This window comes from Sinocyclocheilus rhinocerous, unplaced genomic scaffold, assembly GCF_001515625.1.
Source record: "Sinocyclocheilus rhinocerous isolate Xijiao unplaced genomic scaffold, SAMN03320098_v1.1 scaffold14, whole genome shotgun sequence".
Classification (NCBI taxonomy): domain Eukaryota; kingdom Metazoa; phylum Chordata; class Actinopteri; order Cypriniformes; family Cyprinidae; genus Sinocyclocheilus; species Sinocyclocheilus rhinocerous.
The window spans coordinates 2,216,792-2,240,990 of NW_015629561.1; the positions used below are offsets into that span (position 1 = coordinate 2,216,792).

At 38.5% G+C, this 24,199-nt stretch overlaps 1 protein-coding gene across 1 annotated transcript in view; it reads right to left on the minus strand.

The window, feature by feature from the left end:
- Positions 1-21,518, minus strand: part of LOC107739290 (prickle-like protein 2) — a 25,211-nt gene extending 3,693 nt beyond the window's left edge. The window contains exons 1-7 of the mRNA XM_016551371.1: positions 21,493-21,518; positions 16,325-16,508; positions 9,522-9,635; positions 9,253-9,390; positions 4,740-4,943; positions 3,345-3,531; positions 565-1,425 (exon numbers count right to left, since the gene is read on the minus strand). Coding sequence (XP_016406857.1) covers positions 565-1,425; positions 3,345-3,531; positions 4,740-4,943; positions 9,253-9,390; positions 9,522-9,635; positions 16,325-16,508; positions 21,493-21,503 — 1,699 coding nt within the window. The 5' untranslated portion in view covers positions 21,504-21,518. The remainder of the gene's footprint in view (positions 1-564; positions 1,426-3,344; positions 3,532-4,739; positions 4,944-9,252; positions 9,391-9,521; positions 9,636-16,324; positions 16,509-21,492) is intronic.
- Positions 21,519-24,199: the final 2,681 nt, after the last annotated feature.

The following is a 24,199-nucleotide window of genomic DNA, read 5'->3' on the forward strand; positions in this document are numbered from 1 at the left end:
CAACAATACTACAGCGAGAATAAAAGTTACGCCTTCTTTTTTTGCGTGAACATTTGGGCGGTGTTATGCAAATCTTCCCACATTGTGACGTAGACATGTGGGGGCGTGTTTAAACGAGCCCTTTATGGTAGGCGTGGTTGACTCTTAACTTTTATAAAGAATATCTCTTTGATATTTGAGACTTTAGTCTTTGCAACTTTACAGATCTTCTTTATGCACCAAGAGCTTGTAACACTCCAAAGAGAAAGGAAAAATTGAAATCGCATCATATGACCCCTTTAAGCAACAAACATAAGAAAGATTTCTGAAGGATCATGTGACACTGAAGACTAGAGTAATGGCTGCTAAAAATTCAGATTTGCCATCACCGGAATACATTACATTAAAATAGAAAAGTTAATTTAAATTCTAAAAATATTTTAAATTATTTCTGCTTTTACAGTATTTTAGATTTTAAAAACTGCAGCTTCTTTCAAAAACATTTTAAAAATCTGTAAACTTTTTTTTTAACATATAAAATAAAAATAAAATGGAAAAAAGCAACAAAGAAAAAAAATCAAATACCTGTAGCATTAGATAGAGCCAGTGACTCCATAGATCCATGTGGTGTCTGCTCCAGTGGTGTGAGCTGTTCGCTAAAGCCAAGTGCACTAATGGGGTTTCTGCTACGGCCCATCTGCGGTCCAATATCCTTTTCCTTCTCCCTCTGGAATACATGCAAGCTCACTGAGCGCTTATCCATGAAGCTGTTGTGTGGAACCTCTTGAAAGCTCGCCTGTGTTCGCAGTGCAGGTGGGTAATAGTCCTCTGGTCCGGGTTGGAACCAGTTCTCATTCAAAGACTGTCCTTTCAGAGCTGATACGGGGGGTCTCTTGGAGGCCACAGGCTCCTTGGGCCTTGGATCTGCTGGGTGACCAGGGGACAGATTTGAGGAATAGGAAGTCCGGATGTTGCACTGACTGAGCAAATGAAGAGGGTTTGAAGAGAGGTCATTACGGCTCTCGTACCCATACACCTCAGCCGGCGTCTTCCAGGATGGAGATTCTCTGTTCAGACTTGGCGTTTGACTGGACAGACTAAGCAAATCCATTTGCAGGGACAGTGGATCAACTTCAGCAGAGTAACGCCCGGTTGAACCTTTTCCACCCTGGTTCCCATCTCCTCCACTACCACCATTATTGCTCTTGTTGAATTTGGAACTGCTGCGCCGGGCCTCACGTGAACGAGCGCTCTGAAATGCAGAATCCGAGGAATCAGAGCCGTTTTGGTCATCGCCAACACTACATGCCCGAGAGCAGAAGATCTGACCCTGCTTGGGTAGAAAAGGACGACCGAGCAGGGACTTCTTACAGCGAGCACAGCTAAAACAGGCCTCGGTGGCATGCCAGTGCTGGCCATCATATGTCATCTGACCCTGGTCAATACCTGCACAATCAGAGGATATCCATTACACACAGATCACATGCATCTATGCCAAGAAGAAAGTAGTGACCGCTCATAAATGGGTCAATGACACAGAAAAGTGCCCACAAAAAAGAAAAGGAAAAAACATCTAGTTTAAAACATGTCAGATTCTTTAAAGCTGCAGTCCGTAAAACTTGCCTCTTTGTCGCCATCTCTGTTTGAAACCTGCCATTGCAGTTATTTGCGGAATTATCTTCTTTACGTGGGTTGTGCATCGGCACGGCTCCTTAGCGCGGATGAACCTAATGTTTTGAGGTGTATGTGTGGGCTGTCAGTCACCGCACCAGTGTGGATTTTCACTGTACTCCGGAATTACAGCTACTACGTCTACATCCAAAATAAGAAGTTTCACCGGAAAATGTCATCTGAACAAGTAAGTCACATGTCTGCCAGTTTTGTTCTGACCACCTGAAAAAAAAGTTTTACAATAAATCGAGCTACCAATGGTGATTAAATCTAATGATCGCAAAGTTAGCTTAGATCACGTCAAACCATGCAAATTATTATTATTGTTATACTTAGTTCTCAAATTGTTAATGTTAACAACATCAGCATTGCATGACTATGTGTATTTAGTGTGTATTAGCGTTATCTGTAGATTTCAATTTAATCTCCAATTGTCATACCATTCGAATGTCATCGAAATAAATTTTTAACCTCAAAAAGCTATTTATTATTCCTTAGAACTAGTTCTAAAATGACAAGTTATTTCAGCTGCTTTAAGAAGAGGCTACAAATGATTCGCCACCTGCAGCATCCACACACGCGATAGAGCCTACTAGCCAGGACTTCTTTATGTATACAGACATGACGTAATGACGCAAAGACAAATGACCCAAACCACTCAAATTATAAAACATTATTACAAGCTTACCGTTGTGAATCGGGCTAAGGTAATGAGATAGTTTTGAACACTGATTGGCTATGTACTTACTCAATAATTGATTTTGGATCATTTTTAACCAAAAAAAAAAAGTTTACGGAATGCAGCTTTAAACTCATTCTAGTTACACAAACATTCTTAAAAATATTATCTATATTTTTACCAAAAAAAAAAATTATATATATATCCTGAACTAACCTTCCCTAGTAGTCCTTTAGACACAAGAACACTTAACAGCACTGTGTGAAAATCTGAATGCATAATGTAGTTACATAAGCTTAAAGGTGCAATAGGAGATCTTGGAAAATGCTAACTTTAGCCTGATAGCACTGAAAGCGAACGTCCCACCCTCCCTGCAATCGCCGTCCAAAGCCACGCCCCCTGAACGCATTTATGCTCACAGACCAGAGACAACATTACTACAATAGGCTACATCAGGTTCCCAATTAACAAAAAAATTTTCTGAAGACAATCACCTATTGCACCTTTAAAAATGTGTGGATTTTAAATGACAGCTACTTTAGGTAAAAAAAAATGCAGAACAAAGATGTCTTTGAAGGATCACGTCCTCATGAGGTGTAGACGTGTTTGGAGAAATCTGATTACATGGGGTGCCACATATTGCAGAAACGCATTTGATTTTAATCACAGCTCACTTTAAGCGGCCACACTTTAATGGACAACATCTGTTTTGAAAACCTGCACTGTTGCTTCCTGTTTATAATCAGTTTCATGAAAATACTCTCTGTGGTTCTGTGTGGAAAATAATTCCGGACTGAATTTCTATGAAACAATCTGCCAAAATGCTGAACGTGAAGGCCAGACTAAACTATCAACTCGCAACGCAGCTTTTCGTTCATTCTTCTTAACATTAGACAAAAAGCAGGTCAGTCATCTCCTGGCAGTTGTTACAGGGCAATTTCTGCAAGAGCAAAGTGGACCGGCCTTGCATGGACATGAGAGGATTCCAGGACGGCACTGATAGATGGGCTCTTACCTATGTGTTCCCCACAGGAGTCACAGTACTCTGCGTACAGGGACTCAAAGCAGGTGCAGCAGTACGGCTGGCCCTCTTTCATGATGTAACGCTGGCCGCCCAGAACGGTCTCGCACTCAAAACAGCAAAAGTGCTTCATGTGCCAGTGCCTGCCCTCCGCCTCTGTGCACTCATCTGCAAAAATGATCTAAAAGACAGATAAGAGATAAGAGTAAGACCATTCTTCTGCAATGGAAGTGACAGAACTAAAGCTAAAGGCTCCACTGAGGCAACAGACTGAGCTGCAGTACAGCAGTAACTCTATTATCACTATAGAGATGAAGTTCTGTAACCATGGTAATCATGCAATGTATTCAGCTGTCTTTACACAAAATCAGAACTAGAGAAACAGGGCTCATTGTGTGCAATCTTTAACTACACAATGAGAGACGTCTCGATTTTTAGCATTTTACAGCGTATTAAGCATTTAATTTTCCCGTTTGCACTTTAAGGGTGCGATCACATTTGTTTTTGTACGGCAAAATTTCATGAGTGAAACGCTATAATCTTAATCGGAATCCATGCCATAGGGAATTTTCATGTGGATTTCACAATGGATTCCAGTTTGCTGAACTGTTCACACAAGATTTCACTGGGTTTACCAATATGTACCTGCAAAACCTGGCCCAAGGATTGACCACACCTTCAGATGATTAAAGGAAGTTCACAAAAAAAAAATAAAATTCTGAAAATGTACTCACCCTCAGGCCATCCAAGATGATTTTGTGTCTTTATTGGGACAGATTTAGAGAAATGTATCATTCTGTAGTGAATGGATACCGTCAAAATGAGAGTCCAAACAGCTAATTAAAAACATCACAATAATCTACAAGTAATCCACACAGTCCATCAATTAAAGTCTTGTGAAGTGAAAATCTGCATGCTTATAAGACACAAATTCATCATTAAGGTGTTATAACTTCAAACCGTTGCTTGTGGATTATTATGATGTTTTTACCAGCTGTTTGGACTCTGACGCCACCCATTCACTGCAGAGGACCCATTGGTAAGCATATGATGTAATGCTAATGAAGAATGAAGAAACAAAATCATCTTGGATGGCCAGGCTGAGGGTGAGTAAATTTTTTTAGCTTTTTTTTTTTTTGTTTTTTTTTTGGGTGAACTAAACATTTAAATTTTCTGTTAAAACTCTAAGACAATCATAGCCTCATTCCTTTGAAAAAACACCTTAATAAACAGAGTGATTTTGTGCTGTTTAGATATTTTCTCATTTAAAAAGGATATTGCAAATATCTGCAGCATTATATTAGGTAACAATGGTTTATTGGCACATACAAGATACATACTAATGTACAGAGATTCATGTCTTGTAATAGCAAGGTGAGAGTGTCTAACCTCATCGCAGGCTGAACAACGGGGTTTGAGTCTCTCAGCGTGGTGGCGACCACAGAAGATCTTCCCATCCTGGTAGAAGTAGATGAGATCCACCAGCAGCTCATCGCACATGCTGCACACAAAGCATTGTGGGTGCCAGCACATCCCGTGACCTGCCCGTGATGCAAAGACAGCAATGTCACCTCCGTTTATCTGTCCCCCACACTGAAAACGAGAAAAGGGGATGGAGAGACAGTTAAAAGGTAGGAAGGAAAGTTAAAAAGAACATTTTACATTTAACAAGAAAACATTTATTTAGCAGCAGGGTAAAAGAGAAAATCAATAATAATCTCAGACTTTTTATTTTGTGTTTACAGACTGCCTATTTGTCTACCAAATGATCAGATAAAACAAACTAAAATAAAAGTTTAATATAAAAGGAAAAAAATGCACCTCAAGACTCTTGTATTACTGTCGCTTTTGAATTTATAATGCATTCTTACTAGGGATGCACGATATTATCATACTGATATCGGAATCGGCCGATAATGGCTTTAAATGTAAATATCGGCATCGGCCCGATATGAAAAATTATGCCAATATGTCTTGCCGATAAGAGGAATAGGTTAACTTACATGTGCTCAGGGTGTGCTAATGATTAGATCACGACAGCAGTGTGGCTCTTTCTTGAAGCAAAGTTTTGTCTGAATGATGATGTTTTGGATCGCTGCATTTAAAGGTGCAATAGGTGATTGTCTTCAGAAACATTTTTTGTTATGCTGGTTGAAAGTCTCTTCACATCCCGATAGAAATCATTAAGTTAAGAGGTCTACATGTATTTATCTGTATTTATATATTCTGTGGAAGGCATAGGACCAAGAAATGTTTGTCCAATCAAAACGCTCGGTCCGAACGTTTTAATTGGCTTTCCTACCTGTCTGTCAACGTATGTATTAGCATACCTATGCGCAGCCGGTTCGCGCAGACAGGATACGTCATCAGCGCGTTCACACACACTGTGCAGACAGAGCGAGAATGGCAGACAAACATCAACAACCCAATCTTCCCTTCCTGGTATTGTAGTACTTTTACTAACTGTACTATAAAGTTCTCACTGGTGAATGACACATGATGTAGCCCAGCAGTTCCCAATTCCAGTCCTCGCACCCCCACACTCTGCATATTTTGTATGTCTCGCTTAGTTAACACACCCGATTCAGATAACCAGCTCGTTAGAAGTGAGCTACGTGCATGAACTGTGTTCAGATCGATATGATCCCTACACAGAGTTCATTGCTCCCTACTCCCTGAGCAGGAGAAATCAGTTGACGTTTACTTAACTTCTCATTCACGGATTTGCGCTGCGCAGCGTCTGGATGCGAGAGTGCGAGGACTGGAATTCGCGAGGAATGGAACCGCTGATGTAACCTATTGTAATGTTGTCTCTGGTATTCTGGTCTGTGAGCGTATATGCGTTCAGGGGGCGTGCCTTTGGACGGCGATTGCAGGGAGGGTGGGACGTTCGCTTTCAGTGCTATCAGGCTAAAGTTAGCATTTTCCAAGATCTCCTACTGCACCTTTAAGTTGAAGAAGTACTAAAAAAACTACTAGAACTGAAACTCAATTAAAAAATAAAATTAGAAAAAACTAATTCAAATTACAAACATATAACAAATAATAACATAATTAAAATTACACAACACAATTAAAAAGTATAAAAACAAAAGATAATTCAAAATATATTAAAATATAAAAAATACTAAAATAACACCAGAAATGTGATGACATCATGTCTAATGGTGACTGTTCACCTGTAAACCGTGTCGTTTCAGTAGCCTTGAATGTATCAGCAATAAACTCACAAAATACTGATACTATGTATCAGCTTTGGACACAGTGTTCACTGGAAAAACACTTTCTGGTCTTAAATTTCTTTTAGTTTTACAAGGCAGACGCCACAAAAACAATTCATGCCACGTAATGCCACATAAGTGTTGAGCAAAGGTGACGGGTTATAATACAAAATAAGATTTTGCTTAAATTCTTTTTCCCTTGTTCATTTTTGACATTGCATTGGATTGCATTTGTCCTAACTTTTGTGCAGTAAGTGTGCAGTGATAAGTCTGTTTATTTGTGTTTATGCAAGAATCTGCTGACTAGAGTTTCCTATTTCCCAAGAGCCGCTAACATCAGCTCAGCTGACCGAGGTGTTCCTGTTTCCCGTGTTATCAGTGTCAGTCTTTATTTTCCTGTTGCCCAGTTGCAGGAAGTGTGGAGTTGGCTCTTTCTGCCTTCCTGCGGCCCAGAGTTTCTCCATCTTTCACTCTCTAGGGTCTGTTTCTCTCTCGCTCTTACTCGCTTCTGTCATTGTAAAATCTCCTGGCTCTCAGCCCTCATGTGTTTCTCTTGATTTAGCTGTGTCAGGGTCACGCTGTCTCGCCAATGCTGACCTTCCCGAAACTCACATTCTGAGTTACGGAAAATGCATAATCATATTTATGATAACTTGCAGATTTCTCTCAAGATCTTTGACTTCCGGTCTCAGATATCAGTGCTTAGCATTTAGGGTTTGTTCAGATCCCACAGACTAGCTTTAGTTTACCTACTTAACAAGGTTTACTTAGTCGATTTTGTTGCATTATTAATGCAACGTGTTTCTGTGTTAAATATGTGTTTGAGTGTCAGTTGGACAACATAAGTTTATGCATACGGAGATTAAACTGATTGCAGAGCATGTTAGCACACACACTGGGTCACCGTTACTGAGCTCTAAATCAGATTAAGACGCACACACATCGTACGTTTTAAGCATATGTAACTTTGCTTGCACAGGAGATTGATTCAGATTTTCCGGGTCACAAACGTCTGGCAGGAATGTCCAGCAGATTAAACTCTACAGGGACAACTACATGTTACCTCACATAAAGCTAGTTTATTCTGAGTAAGCAGTTCTGTGAGCGTATATGCGTTCAGGGGGCGTGCCTTTGGATGGCGATTGCAGAGAGGGTGGGATGTTCGCTTTCAGTGCTATCAGGCTAAAGTTAGCATTTTCCAAGATCTCCTACTGCACCTTTAATCTGTGAAAGCACGTACAGAATGACGCGTTCGGTGTGTGATAGAGTAAATAGCATGTGCAGTGGCAGCAGTGGCAGCCTCCCCCAGGTCTTAATGACCGTTCGGTAAGGAGTTTTAATCTGTAGGGGGTGCTGTTGGCCTACTTCTAATTAAATTAAAAGGAAAATAGCCTACACAAATAACATCTAGACTGTTTCTGATTAAATAAAGTAGTATTTAAGAAGCTAAAGCTTACATGAAAAAAAAATCACAAACATGACAATTGTAAATTAAATGATTTTATATATACTGATTTATTCATTAATATGTAATATATTTTATTTTTTAAACAAATCATAAGCTCTAAAAGATTTTCAGAATTTTTACAACTCTAGCTTTAGACCATCTACAAATGTTAAATCTTAAAATAAAGTGTTAGGGTTAACACTGCATCTTTCTGGGGGAAAAATGCAGCGATTGATATATAGTTTATTTAGGCCTATAGTTATTTTCAAAGCTTCAATGTACTGTCAAAAAACATTCATTATTGTTTATTTAATTCTATCAAATAAGTTCTTGTTAAAAACTAACCAAAATGTAAAATATTTTGCTTATAATTTCTGCACAGGAGAGACTTGGTGTTGTTTCCAAACAAAAGGAAATATATCGGCATCGGCCAAAATAGTTGAAAAATATCGGCATATCGGATATCGGCAAAAATCCAATATCGTGCATCCCTAATTCTTACTGAATAGAAGTATTAATTTATTTAAAAAAAATTATCTTACTGATCCAAAACCTGTGAATAAATGTGTATTTTTGCACATCCCCTGACAAAGAATAGAGAAAATAATATGAATTTATAACACGTGGTCACCATATTGTATCTGAAAAGAGAAGGGAACAGCTGATATGAGCTGGTTTCTTCATTAAAGCTCTCCTTCAGCATTTTCCAATATTTTGTGCTATGGAGAGTCAGCAAATGTTTAATGGGATAGACAGATGCATGCACCTACCCACAAAAACACACACTTGTGTGTCAGTTACCTTCGAGACCAATATTTATTGGAAAGTCTGCATCTTTTCAACAGTGCTGAGGGATAAATGGGGGCTTTATATCTTTAAGAGTGTCACTGCAGAGGATACATTTAAAACAAGCGAAAAAAGCCAAACTGTGTCAGTGTGACATCTGTTCCTGAGAAGTAACAGAAGGAGAGAGAAACAAGGCAGGTGGTCACAGGCATGCATATCCAGCTTAGATTCAGCTCTAATTCACTGGCAACTTACACGACATCCCAGGTGGGCTAACACACAAAACCAGAGGAAGCCTTAAAACCTACAACGAAAATAAGCCACTAAGAAACAAAACAACTAATTTCAATGAACCACTGAAGCTGAACTCTTCCTGTGGCCACAAACACCCTCCACCCCAAACCACAGTTCATTTGAATATCATACACACAAGTGAACACTTGCACACCTGTTCACAGATAGCTCCAGTCATGGTGACCGGGAAGGGCCTGATGTTACCACGGCCCAGGTTCTCCCTCTTCCTCTGGTTGCTGAAGAGCTTCAGCTCTCGTTTTTCCTCATCATCCAGACTGCTACAGTATCGCACCTGCGCAACAAGAGCTCAGGTCAGCTGTGTCACATAAACATGGACATACATGTGTGTAAATGATGGCACACACAAACATACATGCATTCTGACTGGTGACCTTTTCATGTAAGACCCCAAGCTGATCTTACCTCATTGTCATGTGGGGGGAGCTGATGCAGAAGCTGCTTGATGCGATGCTTCTCCCCAGGACTGTTCACGTATGGTACTTTATCCTCCGGCAAAGAGCTGTAATAATGATGTACCTGGAATGACATTGGAAAACAATAGCAGCTTTGAATTAATGATGAGTGATGCGAGTAAGTAAATAAATAAAGTATTGTTTATATAAAAATAACGATTTTGATGCTTGGGTGACAAAGTCACAAACACAGGTGTGAATTACTTCAATTTAATTTATGCTAGTAAATAAATAAAAGCACCAGCAGGTTTAAGGGCAACAAAGTCTTATTTTTTTAATCCATCACTTGGATTTTGGTGTTTGTGTAAATTAATAATAGTAATAATAACAATAAAAAAAAACAATAAATACATTATAAAGAAAGAAAATGTACAGCATGTTTGAGAGCATGTCTTGTTTTTATAGAGTTTTTTAATTAAACACTTGGTTTTGGCACTTGAGTGACAGTCACAAACTCGGTGACTTTGACATGATTTATGCTAATAAATCAATAATAATAATAATAATAATAATAAGTATTATTATTAAATACAATTATTATTATAATTAAAATAAAATATTATAAAACAAATAAAGCACCAGCAAGTTTGAGGGCAAACAAATCTTGTTTTCACACGGCTTGTTAATCAAACGCTTAGATTTCGGCACTTGGGTGACACAGTCACAAACACAGGGGTGGAATTTCTTTATCTCGGTTGTTGTTAATAGGGTTGGGAATCGAAAATCGATTCCGATTCCAGAATCGGATACTTGTCAAATTTAAATTTCGATTCTGCCTATAGATTCCTATATTCTTTTTTTTTTCTTCATCTGTGAGGACCGGACCTAGCAATCTGCCAGGACCTTGCTCGCTAATCTAAGCGCTCCAAAGTTTGGCTACATTTGCGATCAGATGCCAAAAAAGCTAAGTATAATATCTGTTGTTAACCCCTCCCCCCATCTCGCCCAACATCCTTGCATTGCACACACTTACACACAGCTATAACAGTCAGAGTGATTTATGGAAGAGCAATGCATGAGTTAATGGAATCGGCCCCTTCTATCCCCCCATGACGCGCTTACATGGAGGACCCTTTACCTCAAGATAATAAGAATGCCCACAGCTCATCCCAACTTAATTAGCCATACGAGGCTTACATTTTTGGACGAAAATGGACATGATCACAGTTGTCTAATTAACATAATGAAATGTAAGTGTAATTACATCATACATTTCATTTTATAATTGGCCAAATAATGAGAACACAAGTCTACATTACAGTATAATATAATTGTCTGTTGACTCGTGGCTGGAGTATTTTTTGGAAAGCAAACAGGCCAGTGAAGAATCCAGACTTAGTAGGAGCCATAATAAGGTCCTGCAGCCTCAGACCACCCATCCAAACCTATTACACAGATTTGATGGCCTAATGGCTTAATCTGATATACAGCAAGGGCCATCTGCCTCCGTCGCCATACCATATAAACAGCAAGGAATAAGAAACAGTGCTTAAGAAAGTGAAAGTGACGTGACATGTGGCCAAGTATGGTGACCCGTACTCGGAATTAGTGCTCTGCATTTAACCCATCCAAAGTGCGCACACACATCAGTGAACACACACACACCGTGAACACACACCCGGAGCAGTGGGCAGCCATTTTTTTGCTGCGGCGCCCGGGGAGCAGTTGGGGGTTCGGTGCCTTGTTCAAGGGCACCTCAGTCGTGGTATTGAAGGTGGGAGTACATTCACTCCCCCCACCTACAATCCCTGCCGGTACAAGGCTCGAACCCGCAGCCTTTGGGTTACGAGTCCGACTCTCTAACCATTAGGCCACGACTTCCCCAACTGAGAGCTAAGAGCAACTGAGAGCTCATTTAAAGAGACAGCTCCTTATTACAGGGAGGCATTAAACACCAGACATGGACGGAGCTCTGAGAGCAACTGAGAACTGTAATGAAATGCATCATGAAATAAAACACATGCAAGCAGCATTTCTCCTTTTTAAAATCTGAAATAATAAAATATATATATAAAAATAAAAAAAAGACTAGAAAAAAAATTAGAAAAACTAGGTAACTAACGGAAATTAAAACTAAAATTACTAAAACTATATAAAAATATAAAAAATTAAAGCTAAATAGAAATGTTTGAAAATAAAAATTAATTAAATTATATAAGAAAATAAAAAAAACTTTTAAATGAAAATATAAACAAAAGCTAATTAAAAATATCAACAAATATTATAATAGTATATGTAAAAAAACACTAAAATAACTGCTGCAAAGATAATTAAATTTATCTCAATGCACTTTTTTTTTTTAACTAATTTTTAACTCCAATTACTTGAGCTATAAATACCATGTGACTAATTAAGCTACAAAAGAAAACAGGAAAAAGAAATCGCATCATAATGCTGATGGACACAAATTGCAGTTCCATTTGATGCCGCTAGGGAGGCAAATATTAAACATTAAACCACAAATGACATGAATGTGGTATTACTCTACATTGACTGTTTTTAAAGAGCAGTGTGAATGACTGATATGTAAAGACACGGATGAAATATTGTTCATCTCAGAGTTTCATCAAAATGTGTTTTTACAAGGACCAAGAAACATTTGGAATAGATTCTGAAACAAAATCATCAGCTTTTTCGGTGAGGCGTGGGATTTGTTTTTAGAGCTCCGTCTATGTCCGGTGTTTAATGCCTCCCTGTAATAAGGTGCTGTCTCTTTAAACGAGCTGATGGTTCTTCCGTTGCTTTTGTTGGCCAGTACAGTGTCAGCAAGGGGTTTCTCAAGGACTCGTGCAGAGGTTCTTTTGGGATAGCTGAAAATTTCACAAAACACCAACTGTGGTCTGGTCCTGGTAAATTACAGTGCAGACATCCAACAATAACACGCTCCCTGGGCCAGCAAAAGAACTGTTGTGATGCAGCGATCAGAAGGACATGCACCCAGAGCCCAAAGAACTCACACGGAGGAACAGCTTGTGGAAATAACTATAATCAGCAGGAAGGGATCTGGCAACCCGCCCTGGTGTCAAGGGATCTGGCAACTGCATTTTGCATCAGACAGAGAGGGTGAACAAAATGCAAAAGCTCTTGATTTGAGGGCAAACTAACCAGAGCCCAAACAGCAGTTTTCCACTGAATAAATAAAGCCAATGCCTCAGAGAAAGGAGGCATAGCATACGCTGGATGACACAGTAAATCTGCACCATAATTTGTTGATGAAAAAAAAATGTAATACATGTTATTTGAACTATAATCAAGTTTTAATTAAACTGGCTACACATCACTAACACCAGTATTTAGGGCTGGGGCACATTTCCTGATTTTGATTCACATGGTCTTGATTAGATTCCAATTATTTGTTATAATATACATTTTGCTTACATATGAAAGGGCAGTGTTTCAGACTGATTCAAACCAGTGACTTATATTTTTGAAATATTCATTAAAAGAGCTGGTTTATACGATTATTTTGTATCAGGCATCTAGCAACACTGGTTACGCTGTTTATTTTTGATTCACCAAAAAGAACTGGCTCTTAAGAGTCATTTGCTTGTAAACTGGACTACACTGATCACACCGTATGTCCTTGATTCACTGAAAAGAACCAGTTCATAAGAGTCATTCATTCTGGAAATCAAGCTATTGTGGTTGTACAGTATCTTTTTTATTTTTCTAAAAAGAACTCGCTTATAAGAATAATTTTTTCAAGAATCGGACTACAATGGTTATACTTGTTTTGTGTGCAGCCCATCTGGAATATACAGCAGATATAACAGTATATTTAGGAGAAGAGGAAAAAGATTTGTAGCAAGTGGAGCTGCTTATATGACTCAAAATGATGGGCCATTACATTTCTTGGCAGCTAATTGGATTACTCGACTAATTCCACTCATGTGAGCATAGGGCTGGGCGGTATATCGAGTTTGTACGATATATCGCTATTTTCTTTATAAGCGATTCGATATGAGGCAATACCGTTTATATCGATATACAGTAGTTTCATACGAGCGCATGTGAAAATATAGCGGAGGTCACAGACTGAGCTTCTGCGGAGAAAGTGCATAATCCAATTTGTTCTAAACATGTGACAAGCTTCATATTAAGGCCTTAAACTGGTAAGACATAGTTTATAGTTTCGTTTCGCATATTAGTTTAAGCGGCACGGCTCGGCTCGTATATGCTCTGACAGAAAGTCTGCGTGTGCCGCTGACAGAGACGCTAGGCTACTCGCGCGGTTTAATGTGTTTGAGATGTGCTGTCTTCCTGACTTACATTTCACAGGTATATTCTCCATCTGTAAATGTTAGAAAGTAATGGAAATATTTCCATTTTTCAGTCAGAAGTGCATGAGCCTTCTTCTCTGGGATTCTCCGCTAAACTTCACAGACTTGAAGGAACGAGCGCTGCAGTGCGCATGCGCGCCAAACAGACAGAGCTCAATTAAATGGGAGCGCAATAATTCTGACTAAAATATATATTTCGCTGAAATATTTGTAGTTGGACAATAAATGTGGCATGTAGAATTTTAAACCTACAAGTAAGTCTATTTTTATGATAGCACTGACTGTAAAGTGACTGTAATGGGGTAATCAAAATAGCCTAACACAACTCTGTGCTTTTGTTCTCATTTATTTTCCGCTTTTTTTTTTAACTTCCGCATATCGCAAATTGGCCACAAAATACCGAGATATGAATTTTTGCCCATATCGCCCAGCCCTATGTGAGCATCAGAGAGATTTTGGAAACAAACATGGTTGGTGTCTTCACTGCAAGGACCATATTTTAAAGTATTTGGTGGATAATGACATTTGCCAAGATATTCACACTTTCAAATTAATCTGGTACAACAATTTTTTTGCCCATGCAGCCAGCTACAGCAACACATGTTTTCTTGTTCTAGACCAGATCACAAATGTTCTGAAACGCACAGCAGAGCTGCAGTCTTTTCTTATTATGGATGTGGATGGCCTAAATTTCCACTCTCTGTCTAAGCAAAGCTAATTTGTCATGGCCTGAGGTAATCACTGTCTCTGGGTGAAACTGCAGACACCAGCTTTCAAAGCACAGAGAAAGGCATAATTAATAGCTTGCTAATAACATGCATGGACACAGAGTTCTTGTATCCCAGCAACTTCCTCCCATCCATCTGCCTGAACGGTGAAAAACTGCTGGTACTGACTTAAACCAGAGCCTCTACAAACCGAGGGCTCTTGGAATATAGCCTAGAGAACCATTTATCAGTATAATACAGAATATCTAGGAGATTCTGCTATATATACTGGCTACTATCATTTTTATCAAGTATTCATAATAAACAGGAGATAAAAAGGCTGCATATCAGTCTAATGTCAACCATCAATTACTTTATCTTTCCTTGATATGATCATTCAGGCTGGCAAATGTGAATAAATAAACAGAAATTATCAGATGCACATGGTGTGACCTCCAAAGACCCAATATAGTCGACAGCCGTTGCACATGGTGGAGGTGCTTTATTGCTTATTGACCCGTTTTGCTGATGCGTTAACGAGGCTTTCTTCAGTTCATCAAGAAAATGAAACTCACATCTATAAATGATTTCACTGGTCCATAAAGAGTTCTACACACACCGGTGCCTAATAAACCCCATACACCAACTTTCTGAAGCCAAGAATTGCTATAGTAACAAAAATCAGTACAGAAGGAATGATCATAAAGAAGGTGGGAAGTCGTGGCCTAATGGTTAGAGAGTCAGACTCGTAACCCAAAGGTTGCGGGTTCGAGTCTCGTACCGGCAGGGATCCCACCTCTCCCACCTTCAATACCACGACTGAGGTGCCCTTGAGCAAGGGCACCGAACCCCCAACTGCTCCCCGGGCGCCGCAGCAAAAAATGGCTGCCCACTGCTCCGGGTGTGTGTTCACGGTGTGTGTGTGTTCACGGTGTGTGTGTGTTCACTGCTGTGTGTGTGCACTTTGGATGGGATAAATGCAGAGCACTAATTCCGAGTATGGGTCACCATACTTGGCCACATGTCACATGTCACTCAAAGGTTTCTGAAATCTGAACATTTAAAACCTTGTCAATTTCATGCAGAATGCCTTAATGCTTCTTCCAACATTCCAATGAAAGTAATTGTTATGCTGCATTCCATTTATTAACCCACCTAAAAAATAATTATACACTACCATTCAAATGTTTGGGGTCAGTAAGATTTTTAAATTGTTAATGAAATAAGCGTTTTATACTCCCCAATGCTGCATTTATTTGATCGCAAATACAGTAAAAACAGTAATATTGTGAATAGACCAAAAATTTATATCACAGTATTTTTCAAAATGATACCGGTTTCACGGTACCAGTATTCGGTATGAACCGGTATACCGCCCAGAACTAATTGTGAATAATTATTACAACTTAAAAATAACTTTTAAATGTTTTTTTTATTTATTTTTTTATGGCAAAGCTAAAATTTCAGCAGCCATCACTTCAGTCTACAGTGTCACATGACATTTCTTTCAGAAATCATTAATATGCTGATTTGCTGCTCAAGAAACATTTATTTTTATCAGTGTTAAAAACATTTGTGCTGCTTAATATTTTTGTGGAAACCATGATAAATTTCAGGATTCCTTGTTAGAAAAGTAGAAAGTTCAAAAGGTTAGCATTTAATTGAAATCTTTTTTGTAACAATGTAAGTATCCTTACTGTCACTTTTGATCATTTTAGTACTGTAAGTCTGATTTGGGTACGGGCCGGGGTGGTAAAATGTGTCACCTGTTCAGGTTTGAGTCCGGGCGGCACCCAGGCATACTCCTCCAGAGCACAGCCAGAGTCATCATCGGATGTAGAGTTCCTCTGGAAGTCGTACATCAGCTTGGTCACTGTCTTCTCCATCTCCAGAGGCATGGAGGTCACAACATGCTCCTCACGAGGGCACTTACAGTGGAGACAGATTTTCCTAAAATGGCAAGGTCAAATAAAACAATTTAAATAGTACACCATGCATTTGTTTATTTTTAATGGAAATCCCTGTTAACAGTCATGATTAGTTTGGTTTGGTTAGATACAAGACCCTTGAATGGACAGATTCTTCCATAAATTCGCATATTTTACAACTGATTTCCAAATGTATCAGGATTAACCTAATTAATATATTGTGTTATAAAACAACCAAATTAAATTGTTTCCAATGTTGACTTGGACAAATCAGGATGAAGAGCTTATTTTACCACGTTTTTTTTCAAAGATGCTGACATAACAAAAATAAGTTTGGTATATAAACTTATGGCATATAAGCTGAAATTAAATTTCTGAATAAATTACACTAAGAGCAATATATCTCAATAAAATGTTTTTTTGACACATTAAAACATTTATTTCTCAGCTCCCTCAAACAGTAAACTCATTTAACAAAGAATAAACGATACATGAGGTGCATACAATGAATTCACTTTGTGCTAATATCTCAAGTTACAATTAAAACTCTCAAGCAACCCTCCCACACAGCTTTTCTCTTTTTATTCTTTCACTTTGTCAATCAGCATATCCACATTTGTTTAAAACCAGGAGCGGCCCAAACATTCCAACAAAAACCCTCAACACGTCCAATGACTCATGTCACGATGAAACACACACTCCACCAGTCAAACACACAGTGTCTGGTTAGTGTCCAGACAAGCAGACACAGGCGTCAAGCTCTGCCAAAACCACACTTTCTGAGCACGCCGGCCAGTTGGTCAGATTAACTAACCTCTTAGACCAAAGGAAGAGAAAACAAGCAGCCCACTTAGGGCCAAACCCATTAGCACCTCAGAGGCCTGCCAGGCTGTAAGGTGTCAAAGACAGACACCGGCCAATAACACAATGATTGACTGACGTTTTCACATCGGCCAGATGGTTAACTTAAGGACATGTTTAATCTATAGAATCATGTACGTCAAAGAACTCTAGTTGCTATGGAAGCAAGACAGACAAAAAAAAAAAAAAAGTCTGTTGGTTCAGTTTAAGCCATCAGCAGATCTGTGTCATCATGCTTCTCTTGTCCTAAGGATATAAAGAGTGAGTCATGGTATTTCTTCAACAAGCTTGCAATTGACGTGTCTAAAACATCAAGTGCAATAACAAGCACTTAAATGTAAGATTAAAACAATTATTTGTCTTTTCAAAATGTCATGTAAATACTTTAGTCTGACTGAAATCACACCAGTCCTGCTTTTGTTGTCTGACTAACAGACCTAGATAATGCAACTGCACAAACTTTTGAATGGTAGTGCAAGACCTCAAGACCACAAACTTTTGAATGGTAGTGTACAACTCTTTTTACATGAAATTCATATCTTCTCCACAATGACTGTGTATTCACTTGAAAATGTTATTTCATTCTAGTTGAGTCTCTATGGTATTTAAGTATCACCATACAAAGAGTGCAAATGACTCACTTTTGTTAAACATCTGGATTTTATTTATGAACAAATTCTCTGTTAGATCTCTCAGGGAAAGATTCTCTATGATAGCCTGCAGAACGGTCAAAACTTGCAGACAACAAACAACCTCCTGTGTCTCATTATAATGGCCACTTTAATAACATTAAAATCACAATGTAACAGAAGTAGCAACGGAATCTTTCACATTGTGACGTAGATCCCAGCGAAATGGATTATTGAAAAAAATGCAGGGACTTGATTCTTTCCATTGGCTGTCGATTTGGCGGCAGATTGCAATGCGATTGTAAGTAATTGGTGGGACAAAAAAATTGGAAAAGTCTGGCATACGTCACCAGAGAGAAGTCTACCATTTCACCGGAAGATCTAGTTACGAGAATGGATGAATTGTTTACAACAAGATCAATAACTTGCATTCAGAAAAAATAATTATTTCATTTCATGCCGACTATAATAATAATGCCAAATAACATTCCAGTACAATGAAACTCAAAAGAAAAACTAATTCCTTGTAATCGATGAAGTGGTACTTACTAATAGGGCTATGGGGGTACACAAGACAAAAAAGGGTTGGGAAACCCTGGCCTAGAACACAATAGTTCACTTATAAATATTTAAGATCACGGAAACAAAACAACCTATAAATGGATGTAGTGTTTTAAAACCTGCATGAAGCTCAAGTAGTTTAAAAGCATTTCTTTGAATCAAAATGAAAGACTCAGAGACTAGATAGGAGGTTCTGTAGGAGGTAATGGTGAGCAGACTTATATAAGCCATGCAGCTGGTCTCTCTGCAGTTCCAACACCCTTGAGCAAGGACAATTCACCAGCATTACTTGAGGGTGGAAACTTCACAACTCGCATTGATACTGAACTCTCAATGGAACATAGAGGCCCTCACAAACAGTCCATCTGTGAAACACCAAACACTGATGAGAAACTTACCTGCTCTCTCACACAGTGCTTGATCTTTCTGCAGAGCATATCAACTAAAGGGCGGAAAACAAAAACAAAAAGGGATCACTACAGAGTAATACGGCACTCTTGGAAAAGTGTAGTCTTCTACCAGAACATTTTAACCAGTCATAACTAATAATGTATGCTTATCCGGAAAGGATAAACCCATTTAGCCGCAGTGAGATTTCTGGGATGAATATGAAAAGAGTTCCATGGAGATGCCAGTCTGGTCCAGATAAATGAACTGGACAAAAATTAGGTCACCTGTAAATCCCTTCTCAATCACACAGAAAGGATTGAGTGAAACTCCTTCCATGTTTTGACATGCATCGCACATGACTGCAAATTCTAGGCTCAATACCACTCCACAGTCCATTGATAATGCTCTTCCAATCATCTAAATGTGACTTGAATTAAAAAGGATGCCGGGTTGCAACTATGCATGCTGATTTCATTACAAATGTCATGCTTAGACCAAGTCAATGTGATCTACAAGACTGCACTGAGAGCCTTTCAAAAGGATTTGTCCTACATAGCAAATATGGAAGACTGGGAATGTAATCTAGGGATGACACTGAAGGTTGTTTGTTATGCCCCTGAGGCATCCAAGCGGAACAGGGTAAATGTGATTTATGATCGGATTGGACAATTGCTTATTGTGGGTTAATCATTGCATTTTTTAATTGTTCAGACAACAACAGATGTGGACTTATTGTTAGCTTGAGGGAAACTTATCCCCTTAAAAATAAGGCCTGTGCAACCACCAGACTATCTCATCTCATTCTCTTTAACAATAGCCTATGTCTAGACACAATGGCATTGTCATCTTTAATACAACTGCCATTTAAAAAAAAAGTGAGAAACCAGGTCGGCTGTGGCCAGCGTTATTATTGTTAACTAAAACCATATATAATATAAACCTTTTTGTTACTTGGAAAAAAATAAATAAAACATTAACTGAAAAGAAAGAAAGAAAAACTAAATTACTAAAACTTTAACAAATTAAAATGAGCATAAAAAATAAAAACCAAGTCAAATTTTCCATGGCATCATTCCGGATGAATTAAACAAGCTTTTTAAAAGGCAACACACAGTGGAGGAGCTGGTCACAGCTGGGTGCTAGTGAAAACCAATTCACCTTCTATTCTCACTTATCTTTTGTGTATATGCAACTCTGTATACTTTTCCCACCTTAAACATCAGTGTTTTTAAAAAGACAGCTTTTTGAATCTGTCATTTTTATATTAAAAGCTTTGTGTTGTGGTATTGACTGGGTTTGTGCTTCAATAATACAGAATACAAGACAGCTCTATTCACTGGAAGACCTTACTACTGTTTTCACATTTCTGTGCCTATATGACTTTAAAAGCTCCCATAATGTAAACACTGACACAAATAATTGAAACAAGACAACACTCATGACTGATGACCTACTACTATATGAACAGGTAAATAAATCAATTATTCAAAGAAAAAGAAATCCGTTTAATGGAGGCTGCTTCAAATGGATGAGGGGTGCGGGAGGAAGCGATATTGATTTAATCGAAATAGTGCTATAAAATAAGATGGATTCAGCCCAGAGTAACATCCTATTGACAGCAAGCAAGCAAAGCATCAAACATTGATGAAAAGTCCGAGCCATTTCACATTTCGGTTCTTTTGATGGTTACAAAACCAGATATGGCTATTTTTAAGTTAGTGATTGAGTCACTGCGTTGTCCATGCCAACTGAAGTTATCCAACTGTTTCTTAATGTGTCGATTAAACTGTCACAGTCTTAAAGTCTGTTCACACCAAAATTGATAACTACAAATATAACTATATTAATATACGATAAGGTTGTTTATTAAATTCGTGAACTGCGGTCATGTTGTCTGTCGCTTTAAATACTAGAGTGGATTCTGATTGGCTGTCAATGTTTTCCTCGTTCGTGAGCAGCGAAAAACATTCTGAAAAACAATGATATCGTTCCAGTGTCCTTATTACAGCTGTGACGTTGACTTAGATTAAAACTTTGTAGTTATAACACCTGCCTTTACCATAGGCGTATTCATCGATTCGCGGCTCAAATCGCACAAGTCCGAAATGGACTGGTCTCAGTTCAATAAGTTGTTGACTCGAGAACCGCTTGGACCGATTCCGTCCGAGTCGTGAACTAATCATTCAACCCGGTTTTTTGACCCAGGTCAACCAATTCACTGAAAAGATCCGACTCATAAGAACGATTCATTGACGAATCGGGTATCTACGATCTGCAAACGCGAGAAGCGTTTCTCCTTGTACGAATTCAACAGCAACTGCCTGGTTTACTCTCTTGGTTATTATTCTCCAATTTGTCCCTTCATGTGTTATTCCAACAAAACACCACCAAACAAAGTCTTAATCCGAATAACTGGAACAGGTCAACTAGCAATGGCTCAAGATAAAAGATAACTATGGTGAAAAGTTGCATTAATTTGTCTTTCACAGTCATTTTCGCAATCTTGTTAGATTAAATCAAAGACGTAGAAAAAGTAACGCCACAAAATCTAAAAAATTAGCCTACCCGATCTGCATTTGATTATTACGTTTATGGATCAACTTTCAAGGAATACCTCGACCACATCACGCAGCGAACGAAGGGAAAAGACATCACGCATCATTTTAAACTGCAGACCCGATTAAAGTAACAGAGCCACAAACGCTTACCTTTTACCATGAACGAAGACAAGAGAGTTTGATGTCCGTCGTGAATCGATCCAAGCACGCGCTAAACATCTCCAGCACGAAAAGCGATCAGTTGGCGCACTTTCACTTCTCCACAAACAAGCGCTCGCTTCGATCCAATCTGCACGGCTCTGTCAAGCACTACTGACCAGCCTTACGACCATAGACTGTATAAAAACAGCTTACGACGCAGTTCGTACAAAGGTATCGTCCGGGAAAGACATGCCTTAAACGCTGATGCTTTTGATAAATCATCTACAATAACGTGAAAGCACGAAGCGTCCCCGCAGATCCAGCGCGATTCTCCGTGATAGCTCCACCAGCGGCAGCATTCGGGGCTTAAAGCCATGAACAGCCTTGCACTTCTCCTCAGTAACAAGCTATGAGAGCACAGTGAACCGTGGCTTGGACTCCACTGGCTCGCTGTTCGCTCTGCCCACTCGAGCTTGTGAATGGTAATGAGCGTCCATGATGTCAGCAAGTCAACGTTCTTACATTAGTTTAATTAGCGACGTGAATAGCGTGTGTTGTTGGAATCATTTACATGCAAATCAGTCACTTTCCCTCCAACTGTAAAGACTCCAGGCAATACACGAGGCAAAAAGTATCCGAGCAGGGGAAAGAATAGGCTACCTTTTACATGTAAATGATGTAGTACCATAACTTCAGAGGTTTTGTAATATTTATAAACGGTAGGCCCATGTGATGCATTATAGCTTACCTTCATTTAAAAAAAAAACATCCTGATGCCAATGTTTCCTTTATTAAATGCCAAGACAGTTACTTATTTATTTACTTTCTTGTGCATGCATGTATCTATCTATAAATAAATAATGAACAAATAAAGTCTTAATAATATTTTTGTGAGGTGTGCTTGTTCGTTTTTTAATTTTTTGGATTATATTTTTTCCCTACAGAGCACTTTTGAACATATCTTACAGAATTTTAATGCATAAAATTATGCAGATTTTGCAAGAATAATTTACCCAATGACATATTTTACATACTCTCCCCTTATCCAAAATCTCCCAGTGAGTCAAAGACCACCTAAAACCAACACAGAGCATTCGTAGATGATGCTTAACAGCATGAGCTGTGCCTGGTTGGGTAAATCAATACTCCTATCAAAAGCCTTCTCACAACACTATAGGTCGCAACAAAGAGAAAAAAGAAATTATTTAATTACTCAATAAAACATCCATAAATCTATTTGAATGCAGCTGGCTCTTTAACTTCCAGGTAGCTTAATAAAAGTTGTCGGTGTGGATGTGCATCCATCTGAAAGAAGAGTATCTCTTATTGGACTGTGCTTCTCATTTCAACCTGAGCCAAACCCCTACACACACACACACACACACACACACACACACACACACACACACAGTAGTATCAATTACCCCGTCTCAGTGCTTTAGGTTTTGGAGTAAGGTGCACTGACAGCCACCAGCAAACCCACTGTTTTCCAAATCATGAAGCTGATTGGCTTCTTTTATGATCACATGGTGTGTGTTAAATCACAGTATTCTGCCTGTCTGACATCAAAAGAACACAATACAGCCTGAACAGCATGGATCCAAAGCAGCACAGCGAAGTTGAAAGCATGACAATTTTCACTATATAGAACTTTGAATCATGTGCTACTAACATCATACCAGCTCCCCTTCATACCAGTGTAATTTTTATATTTTTACATTTTCAGTTTTCATTTTAAATTTGGTTTCATTTTTAGGACATTTTCAGTTTTCATTTTAAATTTAGTTTAATTTGTAGTAATTTTGTAGTGTTTTTGTCATTTTCATTAGTTACTATGTACGTTTAATTTATATTTAACATTTAGGTTTATGTTTTATTTATTTCCAATTAATTTACATTTAATAGTTTTTACGTCTAATATTTATATTTTATTTAATTTCAGCTTTATTTCAATTAACAAAAATGTTTTTATTAGTTTTAGTTTACGGTATAACCTTGATAATAACTAATAAATTTGGTTTGAATAAAAAATGCAAAAGTGCAATAAAATGGATGTCCTTTAATTTCACAAAGGCACCACAGCCCCTTTCTTAGCCAAAATGCTGATGACTATCATTCTAAGTCAACTCTAGGGCAGCTGTACAGCTCAACAGCTGATTGCAGAGGAATGCTTACATCTCTTTTTCTGGTGTGACCTCAGGATGAGATAACCAAATTCCATCTGGGGAATGGGCTTCAAGGAATCAAGGTACAGCAAAACACCTCCTCCGCTTTCAGTGCAAATGGTTGCATTCTTTTTTTTTTTACTGTAGGCTAATAATATTCTGATTATGAAGTTGTTTTTAATATAATCCATGCCTTTGGATAGTTTTCTGAGCAGTTATGCCTGGATGTTCCTCTCGCACGTCAGGTTAAATTACACTCTAAAAAACGCTGGGTTGTTTTTTCAACCCAAATGCTGGGTTGAGACCGCTGGGTAAGGACGTTGGGTTGTTTTAACCCAATTTTGGATTGAAAATTGGTCTTGATCAATAACCCAGCAGTGCTGGGTTGGGAACGCGGACGTGAAAGAG